This window comes from Xenopus laevis, chromosome 8L (genome assembly GCF_017654675.1).
Source record: "Xenopus laevis strain J_2021 chromosome 8L, Xenopus_laevis_v10.1, whole genome shotgun sequence".
Classification (NCBI taxonomy): Eukaryota; Metazoa; Chordata; class Amphibia; order Anura; family Pipidae; genus Xenopus; species Xenopus laevis.
The window spans coordinates 73068023-73091722 of NC_054385.1; the positions used below are offsets into that span (position 1 = coordinate 73068023).

Below are 23700 nucleotides of genomic sequence, written 5' to 3' on the forward strand. Positions count from 1 at the left end.
AGTATTAGGATCACACAGTGGCATCCTTCCCTATAGGTGAATTAAAGCAACAGCTTTCCCATTTGTGCACTATGGTAATTGTCAACTCTATGAAATTGATATGTGTTTTTACAGTGATATGAACAATAAAGTACTCTTTCAAATCTGTGGTTTTACATATCACTTTAGCATTAAAACTGAGGTTGCATTTATTATAAATATTGAACTAGGGAATGCTAAAGGATTCCCAGGAGTTTTATGCTTTTTTTATTTACAATTTACTGACAGCCAGGAAAGTGTTTTTATGAACTCACATAAAAATAAAAGAAAGAAAAAAAAAAATATGTGTCAAATTATCACCACAGAACATTTTATGATTTGGACGTTCAATGAAAAGGTTTAGTGCCTGGGTGGTAAAGCGCAGTTATTGTGATCTCCGAGAAGGTCAACTTCCTAATTATAATCTGTGTCAGGTTAAATAAAGCATTAGACAGTTTATTATATGGTCCCCTATATATTTAGACATTGTCATCACATAGCCCCTTAAAGAGGTGGTTCACCTTTAAGTTAACTTGTAGGGGGTTATTTATCAAGGTCCAAATTTATCTCAATATCGGCTGCTACAAACTCCAATCTAACCCGCTCGGGTTGTTAACGTTTATTTATTATTAAATTTTCCTGAAAATTACCGGTACATTTGCCGGAAAAGCTCAGATTTTCACGATTTTTTGGTGAATTTCCCCCGAAAACTCTGTATTTTTCAGAGTTTTCACCCAAAAGCTCAGAAAACATTGTGAAATTGCCTGAAACCCCTGACACAACCAAAAATCAATGGGACTGTTCCCATTGACTTTTATGCAGCCTCGACAAGTTTGAGATGCCGTGTTTTTATATTCTGGCTTTTTAGCCCTCGCAGTTTAATAGATTCCGAAAAATTCGTGATTTTTTTAAAAGCTTACTATAACACAAAAAAATCACAAATTTTTTGGATTTCAGGGAATTTGGAGTATTCGGAGCTTAGTAAATAACCCCCTTAGTATGTTATAGAATAGACAATTCTAAGCAACTTTTAATTTTGTCTTCATTATTTATGTTTTATAGTTTTTGTCATTATTTGCCTTTTTCTTGTGACTCTTTCCAGCTTTCAAATGGGGATCATTGATCCCATCTAAAAAACAAATTCTCCAAGACCATACCTTTATTATTATTGCTAGTTTTTATTACACCTCTTTCTATTCAGATTACAGTCCCTTAATTAAATAAATACATAGTTTCTAAGGTAATGTGGACCCTAGCAACCAGATAGTTGAAATTGCCGAATCACGTGATTTCCCTCCCGCCCCTAATTTGCGTATTAAAATTAGGATTCGGATTCGGTTTGACCGGGCAGAATCCCGAACGAATCCTGGATTCAGAGCATCCATAATTTTTACATCCCAAGTACATGACTTTAAATTTAACAACAGTGGCAGAACTACCAGGGGTGTAGGAGGTGCAGCTGCACCAGGCTCCATGCCCCTGCCCCCTGATGGGGGGTATACAGTACACTGAATAACTAAGCACATTTGCCTTTCCAGTATCCTTTATAAATACATTATTTCCATTATTTAATAGAGCCACAGCTTTTTACTATTATATTATTATATTTTTGGAGGTTTGGGGTCAGTCTTTGCCTCTGCCGCAATCCATTCCTCATTTTATATCCTTGCCTTTCTGATTTCTATTTTACAACACTTGTTATTGTGTTTATATACACAGTCTCTGTACTCTCCAACGTGTAGTTTTTAAATGCTTTCCTCTTCTTTCCTGTTACCTTCTTTCCAACTTCAAATGAAGCCACATACATTTACTTGATAAGGGAAGAAATTGATTATTTAATATAATTTTAAATGTCAACCATTTCTGTGTTTTTAGCAGAAAAAATAATGCTCCGATCTATGCTCTGAAGTACTTCAGTCTGTCAAGTCTTGTTTATTTGCTTTATGCACTAAACATTATATGAGATAACATTATGTTACACAGGTGTTCAACTACTTGTACATTTACTATATGTTCTGTTTAGTTAACCATATATCCAGTAAAGTATGATTTCTGATTGGCCTGTCAACAACCTGTGACATAAAATTGTCATGCAACAAGTTTATAAACTTGTTCCTATTTAATGTCCTGGTAGTACTGATTTTGCACAGAAATCCATTTATCTGCATGCCCCTGAGCAGAGGCAATGTATTTGTGCGCAGGCACATTGACAGCAGAGCAGTAGCAAAGATCTGCATTGTCTGGCCCTACCCTTAACGTTGCTTGTGGCATCGGTAATCTCAAGAGTTATTTAAAGGACAAGGAAATTTAAACTAAAGAAGTAGGCTAGAACTGTTGTACATATTGTTTCTAGCTTCTGTGCCAGTCCAAGGCAACCAAAGCCCTGTGTCTCCAAATATGCCCATGTAGCTCCCCATCTTCTTTTCTGCAGATTCACTGCATGCTTTGTGCTGCTGTCACTTACTGAGCTTAGGGACCAACTCAAAATATACAGTACACATAGACTATAAATGTCACAGTACAAGGCTGATTAGTAATTAATTATTACATGGCAGCACAGAAACCAATGCAACTAGCATCAGAAGTTAATAATCAGCCCTGTAGCATAATCTTATTTTACAGTCCAACCTCTTTTTCTGATAATTTAAGACGACCCCTAAGCTTCTCAACAGCTACTCAGAGCCGACTGAGCGCGTGAGTGTCACAGACACTTTCCAATATGTGACAAGTTTGAAGTCCTGGATCATTGCTGCCATTGAGAAGCAGAAAATTTAGGCTGGTGCAATAAGTTCAGTATATAAAACATGGCATTTCTAGCCCTATTCATTTTTAGGGTTTAGTTCTCCTTTAAAGGAAATCCTCAGCTTTTCACCCATTTTTTTTAAAAATCATTCTTTAGTATTCTCACCCCCAACTTTGTCTTTGTACCGTGTCCCTAGTCCCTACTTGTTGTACCACTTCTACCAAACCGTAGCACCAGGCAAGAAACACAGTTTTCATGCAGTGTCCTGGAGACAAATTACCATATCCACCTTGCTAATGATTGAATTCCCTATAACTATAACCTGCATTTCCTTCCTAGCACTCCCTCCTCCCCCACCTGTATGAGAGACACTGACCCCCAGAGCGTTCTGAGAGTTGGCTTACCCAGCATCTTCATCCAAAATGGCAAATCTGTTGTGATGTGACCAGCCTCCCTGCCCTTCCATCCCCTGCTTCCCCTCTTAACTGTAACAAACCTGTCTGCCTCATTAGCCTCCACTGTCCTTCCCTACCCCCAACTTCATTGCCCCTGCCAGTGGTTGCTCTCGGAGCCTCCTATGTTCCTACATGTTTGCAGACCCTCCTCAATGGTGCAGGTTGCCATTCTTTAATAAAGATTCCATGAGGAAACCCCACCTGTATCTCTCACAAGTAAATGCTGCATAGAACTGCTGCTCCAAGATCACATACATGTGACAAGATACACAGAGCAACACCAGACAACCTGCTGGAAGTCATCCTTACACTGGGTACTTACAGTCTCCCTACTGCAATTCCTTGCAGAACATCTTTTTAGTGTCAAACACCTTTTGGTTTGTAACACCTGCTAAACACTTAATTCACATTCCACACTAACTGTGCAGAGTGTATTTTATTGAGATTTCAAAACCCTCCAAAAAGAGATAAACTTAAAATTAGAACAATTTTTTTTTCAAAGCCTTAATTGTTAAAAGTTTCTGATACACTTTGCCATTTGAGTAATTTTGTAAAGGGAGTGCACCATCTCTTATAGATTACTATATTGAAAACGACAACTATTTAAGCCATCTACAAAGAAAAAGAAAAAAAAAAATATATATATATATATATTTATAAAAATAAATAAATAAATAAAAATATAGAGATGTACAAAAACATTCATAAACGTGGCCCACTATGTGCTTAAGTGAGTTTAAAGCAATTTTACCCTTCTCTAGTTGATAACCGTTCACAAGCTGGTTTAATAGAGTCTTTTCATTGTCTTTTTTTGGTGTGATCAGTGGAGGGTATGGATTCTCTTTGTATTCAATCACTGCCATTTTAGCACGATCCACGTTACCTCGGCTGGGAATCTAATACATTTTTGTATAATTATTGTGATGAGAGTTGAAACGAGGAACAAGGACCTTGGGAATTAAATCTTTCTCCTGCAAGAAAAAAAAAGCACACTTAGTAGTTTCTTTCAAGGTAAACAACAATAGTATTTAGCATAGCATTTCTAGTTTTATTCTGCTGTGATATTATAATAGAGGGTGACAGTCTTCCTATGTCATTTAATAAGCTAATCAGCCATTTTCCCAATTTTATATTAAACATACCCTAAAGACAAGATAATGGCAAAAAAATTGGCAGTTTTGTGTTGCTACATCTGAATACTGTTATTTGTTCTACCCTGAATAATTCTTACAATAAACACAGCTACATTGAATAAAAACTGAACCACTACTGAATGCTCTAACTGAATGCGATTATTTTCTATGCACTTAATTATTACTCTCCAACCAACCAAGAAAGTCCAGAGAAGAAACGATATCTGCAAAGTTCAAGCTTTTATGAAGACACAGGAACATGTGTATATGGCATCTATACCAATAGAATATCCTCAAAGATATGTGTCAAGATGAATATTGGAGAGGCAGAGTTATCTCTTTTCAAGCATGAGGGGGGGGGGAAAAAAAAACAAAAAAAACTTTATTTCCCCATGATGATATAAGATGTACTTGGGGGCTGAAAATGAATATTATCTTCAAAAATGGCCCCTTTATTGGAGCTCCCTAAAGATCTGCTATGGCCCCTGTCTGTGTTTCAAAGGAGGGGTGGGTGTGTCCCAACGGTCCCTGCCAGAAGCACAGTAGGAAGGGGATAGCCAATCACAGCCCTGCAGTCACACAAGCAAATACAGGCTTCAGTTCCCTATCATGTCAGGACTTCATAATGAGATCAAGCAAAGTGAAGTTTATTTGTCAACGTTTCGGTCCAGTCTGGACCTTTCTCAAGACATGTCTGGACCAAAACAACCAATAACATTTTTTTTTTCACTGGCCAAAAGAAGCTAATCAAAGTTGCAAATGTGTCTAGTGCTGATAACTAGACAGTTGTTTTTTTAGAGCTTCAATATAGCAGAGCACACCCACCTATATATGTTATTTAATAACAGACAATGTTCTTTACTAAAATGTATAATATTATGTATAATAGGAAATAGCTGCACATGGATTAACCCTAATACCCTCTAGGAACAATAAACCATCAATGAACATGTAAAAGATGGCCAATGCAGGCCGTGGGATATCAGGAGCCCAGGAAAGAGTCGCATGCTTAAAAGAAGGCTAAGGTGACAAGTTGTGAAGTACTTCCGTCTTCTGCAACACAATAAATGACATGACCTGTGTCCGTACGGAGTTAATAATCCCATGACATCCGGTTACTGTACGAATTGTCAATACTTCCGGTTCCTGCGAGAAGTGACAGTAGCACGATTTCTAGTCTAGAACATGTCTTCAATGCGTTATATTTAGTAAAATAGCATATCTACTTCCGGTTCCTTTATAAACAAATAGCAAATCTCCAGACAGATAAACTACTCTCTTGTAATTTTTTTTTGTGGCTCTTTTAGACCCGCCCCTTGTACGGAATGTTGGCATACTGACTTCCGGTTTCTGTGCTCAAGCTGCTCTTCCAAAGAGAGAAAGGGGAATTTGTTTGGGTCTAGTAGATTCTGTGTTGTGGGCAGATCACAGATTAGAAACGGTGGAAAGAAAGCGATCGCTGGGAGGTGAGAAAAACTAGGTTAAAGAATGTTGGGAGATTCTCTGCAGGAACAAAAACTCTTGAGCAGGACCACTACACTATGAAACTTGCGCTGAGAGGCGATGGAGAAGCTGTAGCAATAAATAGAGCGGCTCTAAAAAAAAAGAAAGCATTTTTCTTAAGGGCAGTTCTCTTCCGACAGTGACATTGTGATCCAGATTTCAGCTGTCAGATTCTGTGTTATATCTGTCGACTTCAATAACAATAGAACCGCATGTGGATTTAAAGGGATATTGACATCTTTTAAAAATATTACAGGATATTTTGTTTTTCTTCAAAACCAAGGATTTATGTTGAAACAGTCACCCAAGCTTCCTGGCCATACTCAGAAACAGTAGGAGTTGCTGACTAGATTACCTGCAGAAGCAGAAACCAACCTGACTTCCTAAGCATCTTTAAGATTGAAACTAAGCCTACAATAATAAAAAGGCCTACACTAGCAGGCCTGGGACTATTTTTCAATCAGAGGGGCGATTGGTTTGACAAGTCATAACCAATTTGTTTCAGTAACAAGCTGGCAACTCTTGGGCATAGTGTTGGCATAGATAGATGCTAGACTAGTTAGGCCACAAGTGCATGGTCCAATGACACTAATCTGATGGATGGTCCCAATAACATTTGTTCCATCAGTTTGTAGGGAGTGTAGGCCACGCATTTCTGACCTAGTCACACTCCAAAGCAGGTTATTCGTCATTGGTTTTTATGGTTTTGGCTGAACATTATTGATTCAGTGGGGGTTTGGTTACCCACACTGTTCAGCTAGGAAACATTTATAAATGCCAACTTTGTACATTTTAAGAACCTTTTTATGTGATTACAATAGATTTGGTTCTTTTGAAAAGGAAATTAGGAGCAGGAAGCTAGAGTACATACTTAATTCTGGGCCTATCTGAAGAGTAAATGCTTTTACATAACTGTGTCATTCATGATGGAACGTTATGCAAAAGGACAGCAATAGTGATTTATATGGTTTCATTTCAGGTGGTTTCCTCTCTGGATCTGCTTTGTATTAGAACTGTACCAATGTTATCAGATGAGCTGCAGTCCAAACCAGAGGTGAGCATTGGATCTGCCTACAAGACTACAGTACAACTTGTTCTTTCATATTTGGTGACTTATTCTTTTCACTGGGGTTTGCTCTGACTGGAACTAATCTTGTGAGTTGGGTAAATGTTCTCATTCTCAGACAGTCTTTGGTAATTGGATCCTTTCCTTTCTCTGCTGCTTTCTCTTTCCTTCCTATCATTCTGCTTCAGTCAGTATTCTGTGGGTTTCCCTTACACCAGTGATGTGCAGAAATGCCTTACCTTATTTCTAAGTGCCGACACAACTTAGTTTACCATTTTCTTTCTTACGTTTCATTATTACTGTTCACATGATTGCATTTTTTTTCTTTTTAATTCAATTTAATACAGATTAATTCAATTTAATTACTAAACGTTAGAGGTACATATTTCCTATATGTATTATATAAGTACATTGGTCTAGTTTCTGTACAGTAGCTTTTATTAACATGATGGATTTTACAGTAATACAAGTTTTGCTACCATAAGTATATCTATGATTCTTACGACAGACACCATCAAAAGATCACACACTCCATAGACCTGTGAAGTGCGCACTCTTTTGATAGTGTCTGTTGGTTGGAGTCTCCTCTTGCTGCGGGTTGAGGGTGCTGCACCCAGGCCATCAAATAGGAACGTTGATTAACTCTGTTTCATATGAAACTTTATTAATATTTCCTAGCAACGGGTTCAGGGCATGGGCAATCAAAGCATCAGTAATATTTGGTGAGCGTTGTTAATGAGGCACAGTTTATAAAGTGATGAGTCAGCGTTTGCATAAGAATGTTTCATTATATATCAATATCAGGCTTAGGAGCACCCAGTTTTTGTGAATTTAATATGAAGGGTCCCTGCCATTACGCAAGGTATGGCAACAAGTGGAAATAGACGTAGTCACTAATAGCAGGGAATGCACCTCCACATACAAGCACAAATAGTATTGATAATGTTTGCAACCATTAAGTAAATCTTATATTACATAATATATATTGTGTTAAAGGGATAGTGACACATTCCAGTTTAAAAGGGATTTGTCACAATAACTATATAGAAAGGACTAATCCCCTATTTGACAAAAGCCTTTGGCAGGGAAGCTCTGTGTCTCTAAAGGTGCCCCCAGTAGCTCTCTGTTTTCCTTTCTGATAATTTACAGCACAAGCTCTGGGCTGCTGTCAGTTTACTGAGCTTGATGATTTTCAACAACCCCTAAGCTTAACTTCGCAACAGTTGCGCAGACCACACTGAGCATGTGCACTGACACTCCTAACAAAATCCAAGATGGGGGGAGCTTGTATGCACAACTTTTAAGGCTATTGTTATAGTGATTTTGAAGCTTTAGGCTGGAGCAGTAAGTTCATTATATGAGTGCATTATATAAAATATGACATTTCTACACATGTTTGTTTTAAGTTACATTTAGTGTTTTAAGTTAAGTTATAAGTAGGCACTCCTCCTACCAGGAACTACTCTGTTTGAAACATGTCATCTCTTGCAGCTGCTGGTTGAGTTTGTACAGAATACTTCCATTCCTCTGGGAGAAGAACTGGTGGAAGGTGACCCAAAAGACATAGCATGTTTGTCTCTCCTTCCCGAACCCTCGGAATGTGGCTCCTTGCTGTTACCAGGTATTACCCTTTTCCAATAAAGGTTTGGTTCTACATAATTCTTATTTTTAAAAGATTTTGCACTTTCACATAAAGTAACTATGCTCTGTTAAGTTATTGAGTTCCTATTGAACCAAAATAAAATTACTTGAAGTATTAGAAGAGTAAACATAGTGGCCCTTACTTTACCTTCATACATCTGTTTTTGTCAATTAATAGAGAACATACACTGGGTCTTAAAATAATATGGTTTGAAAACTACAGCAAGGTGGAAGCAGTCATTACCGAGGCAGGAAAAGAGCCCTTTACATCAAAGTGAACCATATTTGTCAACTTAAAACACACTCTTTCCCTAAAAGCTTCTACCTACTCATTAAAAGGGGATCTAAACCTAAACAATGAATTGATGTAAACTTAAACAAATGATGTTGCTGACTTTTGCAATTTTTATTAATTTTCTATTTTTCACTTTTAGACTGCTATTGGCAGGCTTTTGCCTGCAACTATAGGGTTAACTGACTATATAGAAAGCACATGCACATTTAGGGCCTTATTTATCATGATTGGAAAAAAGTAGTGTGTAGTATTACCAGTGATGTTGGCCAGAGCAACCAATCAGCAATTCGATTTCAACAGTTAGAACACAAAGTAAAGATCTGATTTGTTGCTTTTAGCAAAATCACTGGTAATTTTTTTATTCCACTTTTTACACAGCATGATAAATAGACCCCTTTGTGTTACTGGCACTCTGCTGTTGTGCTGAAAGCTTGGTATTTGTAGTCTTAAACTGATAATATCTTAGAAACCACTAAATATGTAAAAATAGTGTACATTTCAAAAATGCCCAGAGGACCACTCAAAGTAAATTTACATTCATCCATTTATTTGGATTTAGATCCACTTTAAATGAGAAAGTAAAGGCTATAGCATACTAAAAGTCAACTGAAAGGTGAACCATCCCTTAAGTGGGCCAATTAAAAGTTCAAATATAGACTTTTATTTAAAAGGTTTAATAGCAGTTCAAAATGGGTCTTGAGTTGCTGGCAGTGGCACCATGTTAAGCCTGTTTAATCTCAGCTGTTGGCAAAAGTATTAGCCACGTAGAGAGTGTGCTGTGTCAACTTTCAGCTCTGATACGAGTAGATACCGCTAATCACATCTGTACTATAATATTTGTGTAATTTTGGTGCTTAATTATTGTTTTTTGGATTCTTAAATATTTTATTAATTCTGGCAATTTCTACAGATGCTCCTGTAGCTCAAGGTATGCCAGCTAAGGATTCAGGTACTTCCTTGCTGAACAGCCTCCAAGTGGACATTGATCACTGCACAGATTCTAGAGACGAGAAACCCATTGCATTGCTTTCACCTTCTGAACCTTCCTCGCTGCTCAGTGACTTACCTACCAATGACAATTCTTCCTTCATTCTCCTCAATCTAGCTAGAACAGGTAATTTGTTGTTTCCTGGTGTTCTACTGTTTTTACAAAATCATTTACTGCAGCTGGATTTTCTCTTATAGAGAAATATTTCAAAATTCTTTGAGTGCAGTCTTATGGTGTAGAAACACCTGGCAGGCGTTGGGCTCCTCTCCGCTGCAAGTCTTCTCCTCTCCGGGCGCACGCCACGTCTGGGGTCAAGGATTATTGTACTGAATTTCACTGATTGGTGGTAGAAACGGGCTGGAATGATACTGCCTTACGCAGTCAGTTCAGAGTAGGACTTTCAGATGCTATCAATGATAGCATAATTAACCATTAATAATTTTCCTGCTTCGTCCTCCCTTGATGCGTTTATGCACCTCGCTGTACAAATTGATAGGAGGCATAGGGAAAGACTTCAGGGGAGAACTGCTTCTATCCCTCATAATTTACCCTCAGAGTTGATACCCAAACTTCAGTAGCACCCATGCAGTTAGTCCTCTGAAGGCAGGCTAATGGCTAGTGTCTGTATTGTGAGGATAGAGGGAACTTCTTGGATGTTAATTTTGTACAAAGACATGGCACACCCACACAGCCCCGTGTTCCATCAATCAAACTATTTGCTATCGGTGGTAGTTCCTTAGAATGTGGGTTAGTGTCTTCCCAGTCTGAAAATCTCTTCATATCTATGGGTACTAATCATTCTGAACAGATATCTTTTTTTTTTTTATCAATTGTCCTCATACTCCTGTGATTCTAGGCCTCCCCTGGTTATAGAAACACAATCCCCAAATGGATTGGGTTACTAACAAGATCCTTCGGTGGGGGCAGGCTGTGAGGTATCTTGCCTAAATCTTCCCAGGTTCTTGCTGTGTCTGTAGAAGGGCTACCTTCCTGCTACTCTTCCTGCAGACGTATTCTCTAAAAATGCTGCCGAGACCCTTTCTTCACACAGGCCTTACGACTGTGCTATTTATTTAATTCCAGGCTCCTCTCCCTCTTGGGGAAGGACATACCCTACTTATCTTCCAGAATCTCAAGCCACGGAAGAGTATATGATGGAAAACCTGGAAAGAGGGGTTATAAAGTCTTCCTCTTCACCTGCGGGTGCCGGCTTCTTTTTTTTGTAGAGAAAAAAAGATGGTGGACTAAGGCCGTGCATAGATTATAGAGGTCTTCCCTTGATTTCAGAACTCTTTGATAGAGTTAAGGGTGCCACAGCTTTTTCTAAACTTGATCTTAGAGGTGCATATAATCTTATTAGAATCAGAGAAGGCAGTGTATGGAAGACTGCCTTTAACACATTATGAATACTTGTGGCATATGCAATGCCCCAGCGTCTTTTCAAGAAATTGTAAATGACGTTTCTGATCTTCTGGGTTGCTGTGTAGTGGTGTACCTAGATGATATTCTAATTTATACTTCTAATTTAACCGATCATCATGCCAATGTTCAGAAGGTGTTATGTAGGTTAAAGAGATACTGACACCAGAAATTAAACTTTTTTTTTACATTTATCATAATATTGCCTTTGAAAGCAACTTATAACTTTGCCATAAATTATTTGCACAATGCTTTTACATTACGTTAGCATTGGAAACTTTGCCTGACAGTCAGGTTAGCAAAGCAGTCAGGTTTAGAACCTTCAAATAACAATTGCTTACAAAAACAAACCTCTCAGCAAAAAAACAATCATTGATGACCTATAGGTGAATTTTAATGTACAATCTTATTTTAAAAAGTAGTTTTTCTAGTGTCAGTATCACTTTAAGGCAGAATCTGTTATATGCCAAGTGCCCTCTATTCACTTTCTGGGGTATATTATTTAACAAAAGGGCATCGTAAAGTGTCACCTGGGTATTAGGTTGGTGATAGAATCTTTCAAAAATATTCCATTGAAAGTTTCTTCTGCCAAGCTGGGACCCAAATTCCAATTGCTGGATCAGAAATTATTTATCCCAGCACTGTTTTGGTCAGAACTTCCTCCTGAACACAGAATTTCTAATTCTTTTCATGTTTCTTTGTTAAAGCCTGCCAGAACTGTTCAATAGCATTCTCTTCCTCCGATTTCTGTTAAAAATCAGTCTGAATATTTGGTACAGAGGTTAGTAGATTCTAGCCTTTCCAGAGATAAATTACAGTACCTGGTACACTGGAAAGGTTATGGTCCTGAGGAGATCTTGGGTCCCTGCCTCTGATGTTTGGGGCTATTTGGCTTATACGGCAATTTCATGCAAAATTTCCTGATAAATCTAGGGGTCCGGTGGCCCCCTCTGGGGGGGTAATGTGAGGTTACCTGGCAGGCCGCCCATCACAAGTCTTCTCCTCTTCAGATGCACACCACTTCCAGGCTTGATGCATGTGCGTGTATATTCTTCTCGGCACGTGTGTGGCATTCTCTTGGCGCAAATTTCAAATATTTACAGTCTCCACGTCCTTATTCATGTTGCCCAATGTAGACCTATTTCCTGATAGTTCCTGGTGTGATTCAAGTCTGATTATCTGTTCTTTGACCCTTGCCTGTCCCTAAATTCTGTTAGTTCGCTGTCTTTACTGACCTTTGCCTGTTTCTGTCCATTCTCTCGGATCCTGAATTTTTACTGCATTGCTGATTGGTATTGACCTCCGTCTGTCCCTCAACTACACTTCCTCTTTCCCCTTTCCCAGTCCTTCCTCTCATACATTATGGTTCCCTTGTCTGTCCTGAACTCTCTCCTTGGTTTTCTCACTTTAAGACCCGGCGGCATCCAAGTAACTCCTTCCAAAGCCAAAGGATTTTTTTCTCTTGCCTAGATTGGGGGACACAGGCACTATGGGGATGAAGACCCTGTTGCTTGGAGAAAGGACACAAAAAGGTTAAAGTGGCTCCTCCTCCTGCTCTAGGCTTCATCCCCTGCCTACTTCCTCAAAACTTAGTTTTCTTTTAGTGTCCTCAGAAGGAGGACGAACACTACGTGGCTGGGAGCAGTGGTACAGACTATGGTCAGGACCATGCCACTAAAGGGGCAAGTGTCCAGAGTCCCTCCAGCCAAGGGTCTTTGTTCCACGAACAGCTCATGGGCCTTTCCTCTCTACAGAGGCTGCAGGCTGGGGGGGCTCCACCCCATCACCCTGGGCAACTGGTTCCCACTCCCCTGAGGCTGAACCAGCAGCCAACACAGGGTGCAGTTAAATGAGCACACATGACTGGCCAAGGTGGTAAGTATTACCTCCCTCTCTCCCCATTCTTTCTCTCTCCTTTCTGTTGCTGACTCTCCAGCGCCCATTCCCCACCCAGTTTCTATTCTTATGGGAGCCTTGTTCGCCTACTATTCCAGTCAGGGGGGGAGCGCAAACTTAGTGATAACCAGTGCATCTACGGGCGCACACTATTTTCCCACTGTGGGCTGGAACTCTAGCAGCGCGGTTCTTCTCCCTACACGTCCGACTGCATGCCCGACGGCGCAATCTTGGTAAGGTCCATTCTCTTACCGCACAACTTCTTCCATCACATCCGCAAAGCAATCTGTTAATAAGGGAAGCCTCCCTACTATACTATTTTTCACAGGGTTTTTCTGCAAAAACTGTGACACGTAAAGGGAGCAGTGGTTCCTCTTCTGCTGGGCTTCCACCCTACTATAAAGGGCATAACAAACTTAGGGGGACCCCTCTTACCGATGTTACCCTCCTAGCTCCTTACCCATGACAGACAGGGCAGGGGAACAGTCCCTTCCCAAGTCCCAGGCTACAGCACACAGTACTCCCATAATAACCTATTTTACTTGCACTTCTTGCAAGGCTAAATTGCCTAGCGCTTCGACTGAGCTTGTGTGTGTTTCCTGCAGACCTGCCCCTACAACAACCCCTGCATCCTACCAATCAAATACAGCCCTACCAGCCAGCTCTGCGACAGCTACGGCTACTCAAATGGGCTCAGATTCAGAGCAGGTCTGCAAAACCTAGCCAGAATACCGAAAACACTGGACAAGGTTCTAGATCGCCTGTCCACACACCCCCACAAGATAGGCACTCAAAAAAAGGGCACCAAAGTGCCAACCTATTTCCCCACGGGGCTCTCCCGATGAACAGGAAGAGGGCTCAGGGGAAGAAAGGGCAGATCCTCTTTGGAGAGGCAGGATGCTCCTAGATCACAAAGGGAGGTTGAGAGTCATTCAGGCAGTTTTACAGGCTCTATGCCTAGAGGACTCTCTGGCTATGGCAGACCCAAGGAAAAACATTTTTAAGAGACAAAAGAAGTCCTCTTGTGTCTTCCCAGCGTACGAACAGCTGGACGACATTGTAAAGACACAGTGGAAAACACCGGACCAGGGTCCAATTTTCTCTGTGGTGGACCCACCGGTCTCAAGACTATCCAAAACCACCACTATCCCTGTCGCCGACTCTGCATCCTTCAAGGATCCTATAGACGAGCACCTTAAGGGTTTCTGTAAGGCTATATTCACAGCGGCTGGGGGAGGGGCACTACTTGACGCAAGAGCCTCTGTCCAATCCAAGAGAAGGCCATTTTTTGTCCCTTTCGCCAGAACCATAGTCCAAGGCAAAGGACAAAACCGGAGAAGCACCAAGTATCCAACCGCCCCAGGTTCCAGTCAAGACAGAACTATTACTGGTCTGGAAACAGGAGTGCAGCAAAGCCTCCCCAGGACAAACCACCCTCTGCATGAGGAGGTGCCCACCCCAGAGAGCATTCTCTTAGGTGGGCGCTTAAGAAGCTTTCGGGAGGTGTGGTGGCAAAGGGTCTAGGATCCTTGGGTTCTGCAAATAATTTCTCACGGCTATCTTATAAACACACACACCTGCCCCAAGAAAGGTTCTTCGTCTTGAGGCTTCCACCAGGAACCCAAGCACTCAGCCTTTCAGTAAGTTTTACACACCTTAGCTGTGGCGGGGTAGTGGAAAGGGGCCATGATTTCTACTCAAATATGTTTATAGTACCCAAGAAGGATGGGTCCTTTCGCTTGGTCTTAGACTTGAAGGCTCTCAACGACCATGTCAGAAAGCACCACTTTAAGATGGAATCCGTTCAATTACTGCTCATGTCACTGGAAAGGGAGGAATTCATGGCTGTGATCATCATCAAGGATGAGTATCTACACGTGCCAATGCACCCCAACCATCATAGTTTTCTTTCATTTCTATGTGGCAAGAGAACACTGGCAATTTGTGGCTCTCCCATTCTGGCTATCTTCCTCACCAATGGTTTTCACGAAGGTGATGACAACAGCCCTAGTGGGGCTACGTTTGCAGGGGGTGGGCGTCATACCATACCTGGATGACCTCCTGGTCAAGGCCCCATCTAAGGCCTTGGCAACACTGACTCAAATGGGTTGATGCATCAACTTCCAGAAAGCAAAGCTATTCCAGTCTCAGAGTACAGAATACTTAGGACTAATTCTGAATACTGTGGCAGGGAGAGCTTTCCTCCCGCAGGACAAGATCTCTTCTTTTCACAGCCGGTTGTTTATACTTCAGATGACAGAACATGTACCACTACTCTCTGCCATGAGGGCCCTGGGAACAATGGTTGCATCTTTTCTGGACATCCCTTGCACACAACTACACACCAGACCACTACAAAGACTAATCTTACAACACCAGAGGTAGAACCAAGTGGATCTGGATTGCAGAATAACCGTATCAAGCACAGCTCGGGCATCACTCTCCTGGTGGACCCAGTCGACGACGCTTCACTCCATTCCCCAACCACTAGTGGATGGTCATCACAACCGATGCCAGTCTGCAAGGATAGGGAGGAGTCCTAGGGAATCAGACAGTGCAGGGTCGTTGGACACCAGAGGAGCAGTCGCTCGCCATCGACATATTGGAACTCAGAGCAATATACCTCTCATTACTTCATTGGTCAAACACTCTTAAGAGGATGACCGGTAAGAGTACAGCCAGACAACGTGACATCGGTTGCTTACATCAACCACCAGGGAGGCACAAGAAGTCAAGCTACTCTTGCAGAGGCACAAAGAATCCTACTGTGGGCGGAGAAGACAGTACCAGCAATCTCCACAGTACACATTCCTGGAGTGGACAATTGGATGCCAGATTTCCTCAGACGTGAAACAATAGATCACTTAGAGTGGACTTTACAGGGTCTTTCAGCAGATTGTAACAAGGTGGGGCAGGCCAGACTTCGACCTGATGGAATCCAGGTACAACAACAAGCTTGCAGAGTTCATCGCAAGAAGCAAAGACCCCCTAGCACTGGCGGTAGACACACTAGTGGTACCTGGTTTATGTCTTCCCTCCTCTGGCCAAGGGGGTAGAGACAATACTGGTGACCCCATACTGGCCGTGTTGCACATGGTTCACGGAACTAATAAGCCTAGCAGCAGATGCCCCATTCCATCTTCCAGACCAAGAGGACCTCCTCTCACAGGGACGATCGTCCACCCGAGTACACAATGAATGAAGCCCTAATTCTATCCAGATCAGGAGTTCCACAGGAGGCCATACCGACATTATTAAGGGCCTGAAAACCAGTGTCGGCACGTATCTATCCCAGAGTATGGAAAACATTCATTTCCTGGTACGAGTCCAATGCACGAGACCCACAGATCTGGGATGAGAGTAACTTCTTACGGTTTCTTCAGGAGGGCCTAAACAAAGGATTGGCACTCAGCTTGCTTAAGGTACAGGTATCAACCTTATCCAGACAAAAACAAATGTTTCAGGCATCAGTTGGTAGCTCTATCATACAGTGATCTGGTTTTGCCATATCCAGAGCAAAGGTATCATGTAGAAGAAGGTTCACTGGAGAGCTGTATTTTCAAGTGATTTTATTCAAGTTGCAAGCACAACATGTTTCGGACCTCAAGGGTCCTTCCTCTGGTGCAATCGACCTTATCCATCCTTTTCCAGCAGCAGTTGGCTCTAATGCCAAACATCAGGACTTTCCTACAGGGCGCATTATAATTGGTGTACCGTCATCCTATACCTCCATGGGATGTAAATTTGGTACTCTCTGTAATGCAGGAACACCCGTTTGAGCCTCTGAAGGCACTTCCACTGCCTACACAATCCCAGTCAAGGTGGTATTCCTACTCGCGATCACCTCGACTAGACGAGTATCTGAGCTGGCAGCTCTATCCTATCGACCTCCATACATGTAGGACAAGGTGGTCATGAGACCAACACCGGAATTCCTTCTAAAGGTGGTATCGGAATTTCACCTTAATCAGGACATGATAGTACCCTCTTTCTGCCCTGAACCAAAGACAACACCAGATCGAAAACTACACAACCTAGATGTAGTTAGAGCCCTTCAGACGTACACTAAGGCAACTAAGGGCATTCAGAAAACGACAATCTATTTGTCATACCAGAGGGACCAAGAAAGGGTCTTCGAGCTTCAAAAACAACCATTGCTAGATGGATAAGGAATGGCATTCTAAAGGCCTACACAGTTCAAGGTAAGACACCGCCATTTGGAGTCTGGGCTCATTCTACCCGCTCAATCAGTACTTCTTGGGCGATTCGCCAACAGGCTTCAGTGGAACAGGTTTGTAGGGCTGCAGTATGGTCCTCCATTCACGCCTCCTTCTCCGAATTTTACAAGGTACATACACTTGCCTCAGCCAAAGTGAGCTTTGGGAGGAATGCGTTACAGGCGGTTGTTTCCTGAACACTAGGGGTTAGTCCCGCCCTCATGGGTAGCTTTAGGACATCCCCATGGTGCCTGTGTCCCCCAATCTAGGCAAGAGAAAAATAGATTTTTGTACTTCCCATTAAATAATTTTCTATTGTCCTGCATTCCCTGCATTTCACTAAAAACTTAGTTCAAGTTTTGTTAAGTTCAGTTCAAATGTTAAATCCGAACTGGTGTTACCAGCAGGACAGTATACCAGTAAAGGTTCGAGAAGAAGCGTGCTTAACTTGCCTTGGGGAGGAGCTCCTGCTCCACTGACCTTGGGTTACAAGGTAGGGCTAGTCATCCTTCTTCGGCCAGAAAACCGAGGTTTGAGGGAGTAGGCAGGGGATGAAGCCCAGAGCAGGAGGAGGAGCCACTTTAACCTTTTAGTGTCCTTTCTCCAAGCAACAGGATCTTCATCCCCATGGTGCCTGTGCCCCCAATGTAGGACAAGAGAAAAGGATTTAAGGATTTAAGAAGTGTGAGCCGTGACCGAAACCTTGCCGTTTGTTCTTAGTTTTGGGATACCGAATGTGACAAATAGGTTTCCAGTTGTAAGTTATTGTTTTCCACAGCTTCCTTTCCTTGCAGCTGTGATGTTTAATATTTAGACTTTAAAGTTCAGGATAACTGAGGTGATGCAAATTTTTTTTATGTTAAATTTCAATATGCAAATTTCTTTCAAACTTGTTGTTCGGTATGTGGTCCCAATTTATGGAGGATTATTGATTTGGTGCTTGCTTAGTGTTTATACAATTAAATAAAGTTTTACATTTAAATTAAATACCTTGTCACAGGCACAGTATTTTAAGTGCAGTGGCGTATATTGTGCCTGCAAGGGCCAGGGGATTTAATTTAATTCAATTTTCCTTTTAGGTCCAACAATTGCTTTCACTGAGCTTTCAGCAGTACAAATCTGATTTTCTATTACACTAAACAAAAGGGGGTTGCACAACATTAGAACATACAGTATATAATGTTTTTGGAAGAAAAGGTTTGATATAAAATGTAATATATACTTATAATATTTGCATCTCCCACGTGAGACTTGTATTTTTAAGCAGTCTTCAAATGTGTATATAATGGCTAGCTCTGGAAGATTAGAGAATGCTACAGTAAGAAGCAGATACTGGTTGTAATGCTTAACTTTGTTTTCCTTTAGGCCTGACTTCTCCATCAGAACACCTTGTTTTTGTCCAAGATGAGGTTGAAGACTCTGGCAGTGATTTCCTTTCCAATGACTGCACAGACAGTAACACACCCTGGTACTTACGGGTACAGGAGCTGGCCCATGATAGTCTAATTGCTGCCACACGGGCACAACTGGCAAAAAGTGTCAAGACAAATAGTGTTGGTATGAGAATTTTTTACAAAATCTACTACTTATAAATGAGAACTTTGTGCTTTTATATGAACTTATTTCATTTACAGGTATTGCATTTGAATGTTTTGTCCCTTGTTATTCTAGTCTAACACTTGGGTGTATTTTGCTAAATAATGCAAATGTCCTGGATCACTCTTGGTATGTTATCAGCCTAACAGGGTGCAAAATGTACTTAAAAGGACAGACAAAGGTATTTTGTGTTACTTCTGGGTTTTTGTTTATGTAGTCTGAAATAAATGTAATTGCAGTAAGGTGGAAGGTTACTGGTTGGATGAAGAGCAGGTGTACTCACACAGCCATTTGCACAAATCATGTGTAGTAACCACTGAATTGAGATGGTGGCATTCATCCTGAATAAAGTCCCTGAAGGTGATGCACAACTAAGTTCAGTAAATCACTAACCATAATTCTCAGCAATCGTGAAGGAACAGATTGAAACATTCACAAAATATTGTTTATTTGTTTCATAGAATATATTTAATTTTCTCTTTTTTGTTTCTTTTAATTCTAGGAGAAACCGCTCTGAGCAATTTTACAGAAACAGACACACGAACTTCCCTGCCACCACCAAAGCAGTCCCCTCGAGAGAAACGGCTGCATTGCTCTTTCCAAGGCTGTGACAGGTCTTTTGTGTGGCCAACACACCTTCGTTACCATCTAAAGACGCATAGGTGGGTTGATACTATGGCATTTCTCAAAATGATTATAAATTAAATCAGAATAATGTAGTAAGGTAACCTTCTGCCCTCTTGGTGTAGCATAAAGGTTTTTTAAATATTGGGGGTTCAATTCCACTTTTGCTGTCCAGTGCATCATAAAAAAGTGAGCAATCATACCATGGAATATCACTCAAAGAAAACTGCCACCAGCCTCATATATGGCCATTTTTTATTTAAAGGCTGTACCCCGTAACCTACTTCTCCAAAGTGTAAAGAGGGAGGACTGAATTAACAATACAATGTGTGCTGTGGCCTAGAGTGTGCTTAGGCCATGGCAAGAGAGAAAATCCTATGATTAAAAAGGGGTACATCTGCATGTTTCCTCCAAGACTTGTTTTGTTTTCTTTCTTTTTTTTAAAGGAAACTTTTTAATTGTTTTTATTTAAAGTTATACAGTGAAGCATAAAAGAAAAAAAACCATAAACATTATAGATAGATTTCAGGTATGCAGTGGATATAGTGTGTTATATAATATAAAAAGCATATTGGGAGTCATGTTTGATTAAGTATGGAGGTCTACTAATTCCCATGTAGGTCTCAAAGGCACTGGCAGCTCTGACTTCGGTTAGATTGAAAGTTGCTGAGGCTCCCAGTCTTGATTCCCACCAGGGGCTCCATATTTTATCAATTTTTTTTGTAGCTACCTCTGGCCTCGCAAGTAAGTTTAATGAGAGGAATATTGGAGTTAACCAGGCGCATCCAGGAGTCTCTGGTAGGTGGATTAGGGCTCATCCAGTGCAATATAACATTTAATATAGTAATACCTCAAGCGGGCCTGGTTGGTTGTGAGGACATCATCCTGGATTCCTAGTAAGCAGAACGAGGGAGATACAATATGTGGGGACCCCAGCTCCGTGGCCAGAGTTTGGATTATTTGTGCCCAGTAAGCGCCTATGGTCGGTCATTTCCAGAGCATGTGGTAGAAATTGGCTTGTTGGGTGTTACATCGAGGGCAATGTTCATGGGGAGACTTCCCCATGCGTTTAAGCTTGATTGGGGTTACATATAATTGGTGGAAGAGTTTGTATTGTATTAGTTTGTCTTGAATCGAGGTAAGAAGTTTATACATATGCTCAGTTGCTTCATCCCAGTTATCTTGGGAGAGAGTCGGTATTTGTTTTGACCACCGCGCTTGGGCAGACGTGAAAGGTGAGGGTGTTCCTGCCAGAATATTGTGGTATAAGATTGTTATTAGTTTTGTGGGATTATCAGAGGCGAGGTTTTGTTTTCTTTTTAGTGCCATTGCTCAGACCATCCTCTCTCTTAGTGCAGAATCCCTATTCCTTCTCCTACACTGTGGTAGGAAGAAAATAGTGAATCCTTGTTGGTGCGTTAGTAATCCTTTCAGGCACTCCAGTGGTGCTTTTATTTATTTAGAGATGCAGTGCCAAACCATACAGGAATAAGAACAGGAAAAGACAAGTAATCTTTTCTGAAGCCCTAGAACAGTACTCTTCTTCAGGAGACCACTGAGACATTTTAGAATATGGATGATTCAGTGGCAGCAACAGAAAATACTAGGATTTTAATGTACCCATTGGAAGAAGTGGAAAATTTTTACTGCAGTACCTGTTAAGACACTAGGCTGCCTTACAAATTGAGTCAGTGATGTGGTGAGATGGACCAGTTGGATTGTTTTTTCTAATTCTTCATACCCACACATGGCAGCCAAAATGCTGGTAATTATTCTGTATTCATATAGTGCCATATTCTGCAGAACTAAGAAATCTAAGGTCCCTACACTTGTAAGAAATTGCCATCTTGGTTTTGATATAATTTTCTATTCATGTGGTCATGGCAATTGGGTTTTAGTTTAATTGTAATCCTTGTGTAACAGTCAATTTATTTATTAAACAATATAATCACTTTAATATACACTTATTGGTGTGGAATCTTTGTTTGCTTGCTCGAAAGAACCGTAACCCTAGTAAGAGGGGTGAGGTATATTATTATTATTAATATATCATAATCTTACACACTTACACACATTGTGGACAATTTTATCAGAAACTTATGCAAGCACTGGGAAAACGTATATACTGCTTGTAGTGCCTGCTATTGAACCTTGGGCTCCAGGCAAGGCAGCAGTGCTTGCTATTGCACCATCATCAATTGAATCTTGCTTGTCCTTTTTTTCTTATCAGAAATGACCGTTCCTTTGAATGTCCGTCAGAAGGTTGTAGAAAGAGGTTCTATGTCCTGCAAAGACTGAAAGTTCACATGCGCACTCACAATGGGGAGAAACCTTTCCTGTGCTCAGAGCCAGGCTGCGGTAAACAGTTTACTACAGCTGGCAACCTGAAGAATCATCTCCGTATCCATACTGGTGTGTTTGTGATTTCTACAGACCTGGAATGGGTATAAGGGAATATTATGGTTAACCCCTGATCATATGTTTCTACAGGAGAGAAACCATTTATTTGTGAGATGGAGGGGTGTGGACGTTCTTTTGCAGAATATTCAAGTCTTCGGAAACATCAGGTTGTCCATTCAGGTACCTTCATTTATTTCCTTTAACATCCAGTATTCCAGAACTGATTCATGTGTTTAAGCTCTTAATCTTGTTTTTCAGGGGTAAAATCTCATCAGTGCCCTGTGTGTGGTAAAACTTTCTCTCAGAGTGGTAGCAGAAATGCCCATTTAAGAAAACATCACTCAAGGAGCACTGATGGTACGTTTTTATGTGACCAATAAGAGTAGCCCATAGAGCTGAATACAGGCAGTTGAAATCAAGGATTTGAAAAAAAAACCTGGTATCTTATTTGTATCTGATTGCATTGCTGCTACCCTATTGCTATTGTGGTAAAAATTAGGGAGCTTGGTATTTTTCTGTGTAGCTTTTAAAACGCTTTAATAACAAATAACACATTGCTTTTTGTCTCAGATTCCAGTTGAAATGTGTTAAGTAAAGGGAATATAAAATATAATACAGAGGGGTTGCTGTAAGATTCCATAGACCTGTGCTTTCATTTGGGTCTGTGAGAGGGCCAAAAGCATACATCTATATTGCTCTGGGTAGCAGAATGTAAAGTGCACATAGATGTTAAAGAAAGGACCTAAAACTTCCTTATAATGGCAAACTACTGACCTTTCTTAAAATGGCAGACTACTGGCCTGCTAACTGAACAGATGATCCGAAGATTTTTAATTATTTGTGGATTTGTTGTTTTACAGACCAGAATGCCTCATCCCACTGCACACATACTGTACAAGAGACTCTGCAGCATTCCCATCTGCTTTCTGTGGTATCAGAAAGGCCAACATACGAAGAGGATGTGTCCATTTTGTTGAACTAAATCCAATTATTTTGACTTTTTTTGTTCATCATAAACCCTTTGGTCTACGTGGGATTACAAGTAGTCCTTCTCTAAAGAACAAAGCATAAGCAAATGATGTTTCAGTGACATAAATGAGCTTGCTGCAGAGACGATGTGGAAAAACAAACTTGGATTATATGAATATAAGACCCTGTAGCAGAACAAGCATGGTACTTGTCACTCCTTGCAAGTGGATTCTGCTGCTAAAATGAGACTCCAGCTGGAATTTTCATCTTTGGGTTGGTACTATTTCTGAAGTACCAGGACATAGTTTTGTGTGTACATTTCAGGGTGCACAGCAGCTCTCACACAGGGCCCTGCTCCCAAATGGGTAATCACATTTTCTTTAATTTATATTCAGATACCTAAACAGTAAACCAGAATGGAAGGGCTCATAAGGCTGCACACTCAAAAATAAACCGTTAAACCACAGATTTAGCCAAGAAATGTGATAACTGTTTGTTTTTGGTATCTCTATATAGTGTGAATTAAAGTCCATGGGTATTGGAATATCTAAGGGTAGGAGGCGGAAGGTGTGTCCACTTGTAAAAGATTTGTGGATGACAGAATCTATGATAAGGAAGAACATTTTTCATAAAAAATCATCCAGATAGCTATCCTTTGGGATTAATGGCTGTGTTGACACGTTGATGTGGCCTCTCTAGATTAGCCTGCATAGGCATCAATTATGATCAGATTGTTG

General features: G+C 40.8%; 1 protein-coding gene across 2 annotated transcripts; it reads left to right on the forward strand.

Moving 5' to 3' along the window:
* Positions 1 to 5499: 5499 nt before the first annotated feature.
* Positions 5500 to 23440, forward strand: znf410.L (zinc finger protein 410 L homeolog). Of its 2 annotated transcripts, NM_001091532.1 has the most exon segments (10): positions 5680 to 5815; positions 6832 to 6906; positions 8410 to 8539; positions 9765 to 9968; positions 18740 to 18931; positions 19473 to 19632; positions 21825 to 22006; positions 22085 to 22174; positions 22253 to 22351; positions 22855 to 23440. In NM_001091532.1, coding segments are annotated over 9 exon segments (1212 nt in total). In that variant the 5' UTR covers positions 5680 to 5815; positions 6832 to 6873; the 3' UTR covers positions 22977 to 23440.
* Positions 23441 to 23700: the final 260 nt, after the last annotated feature.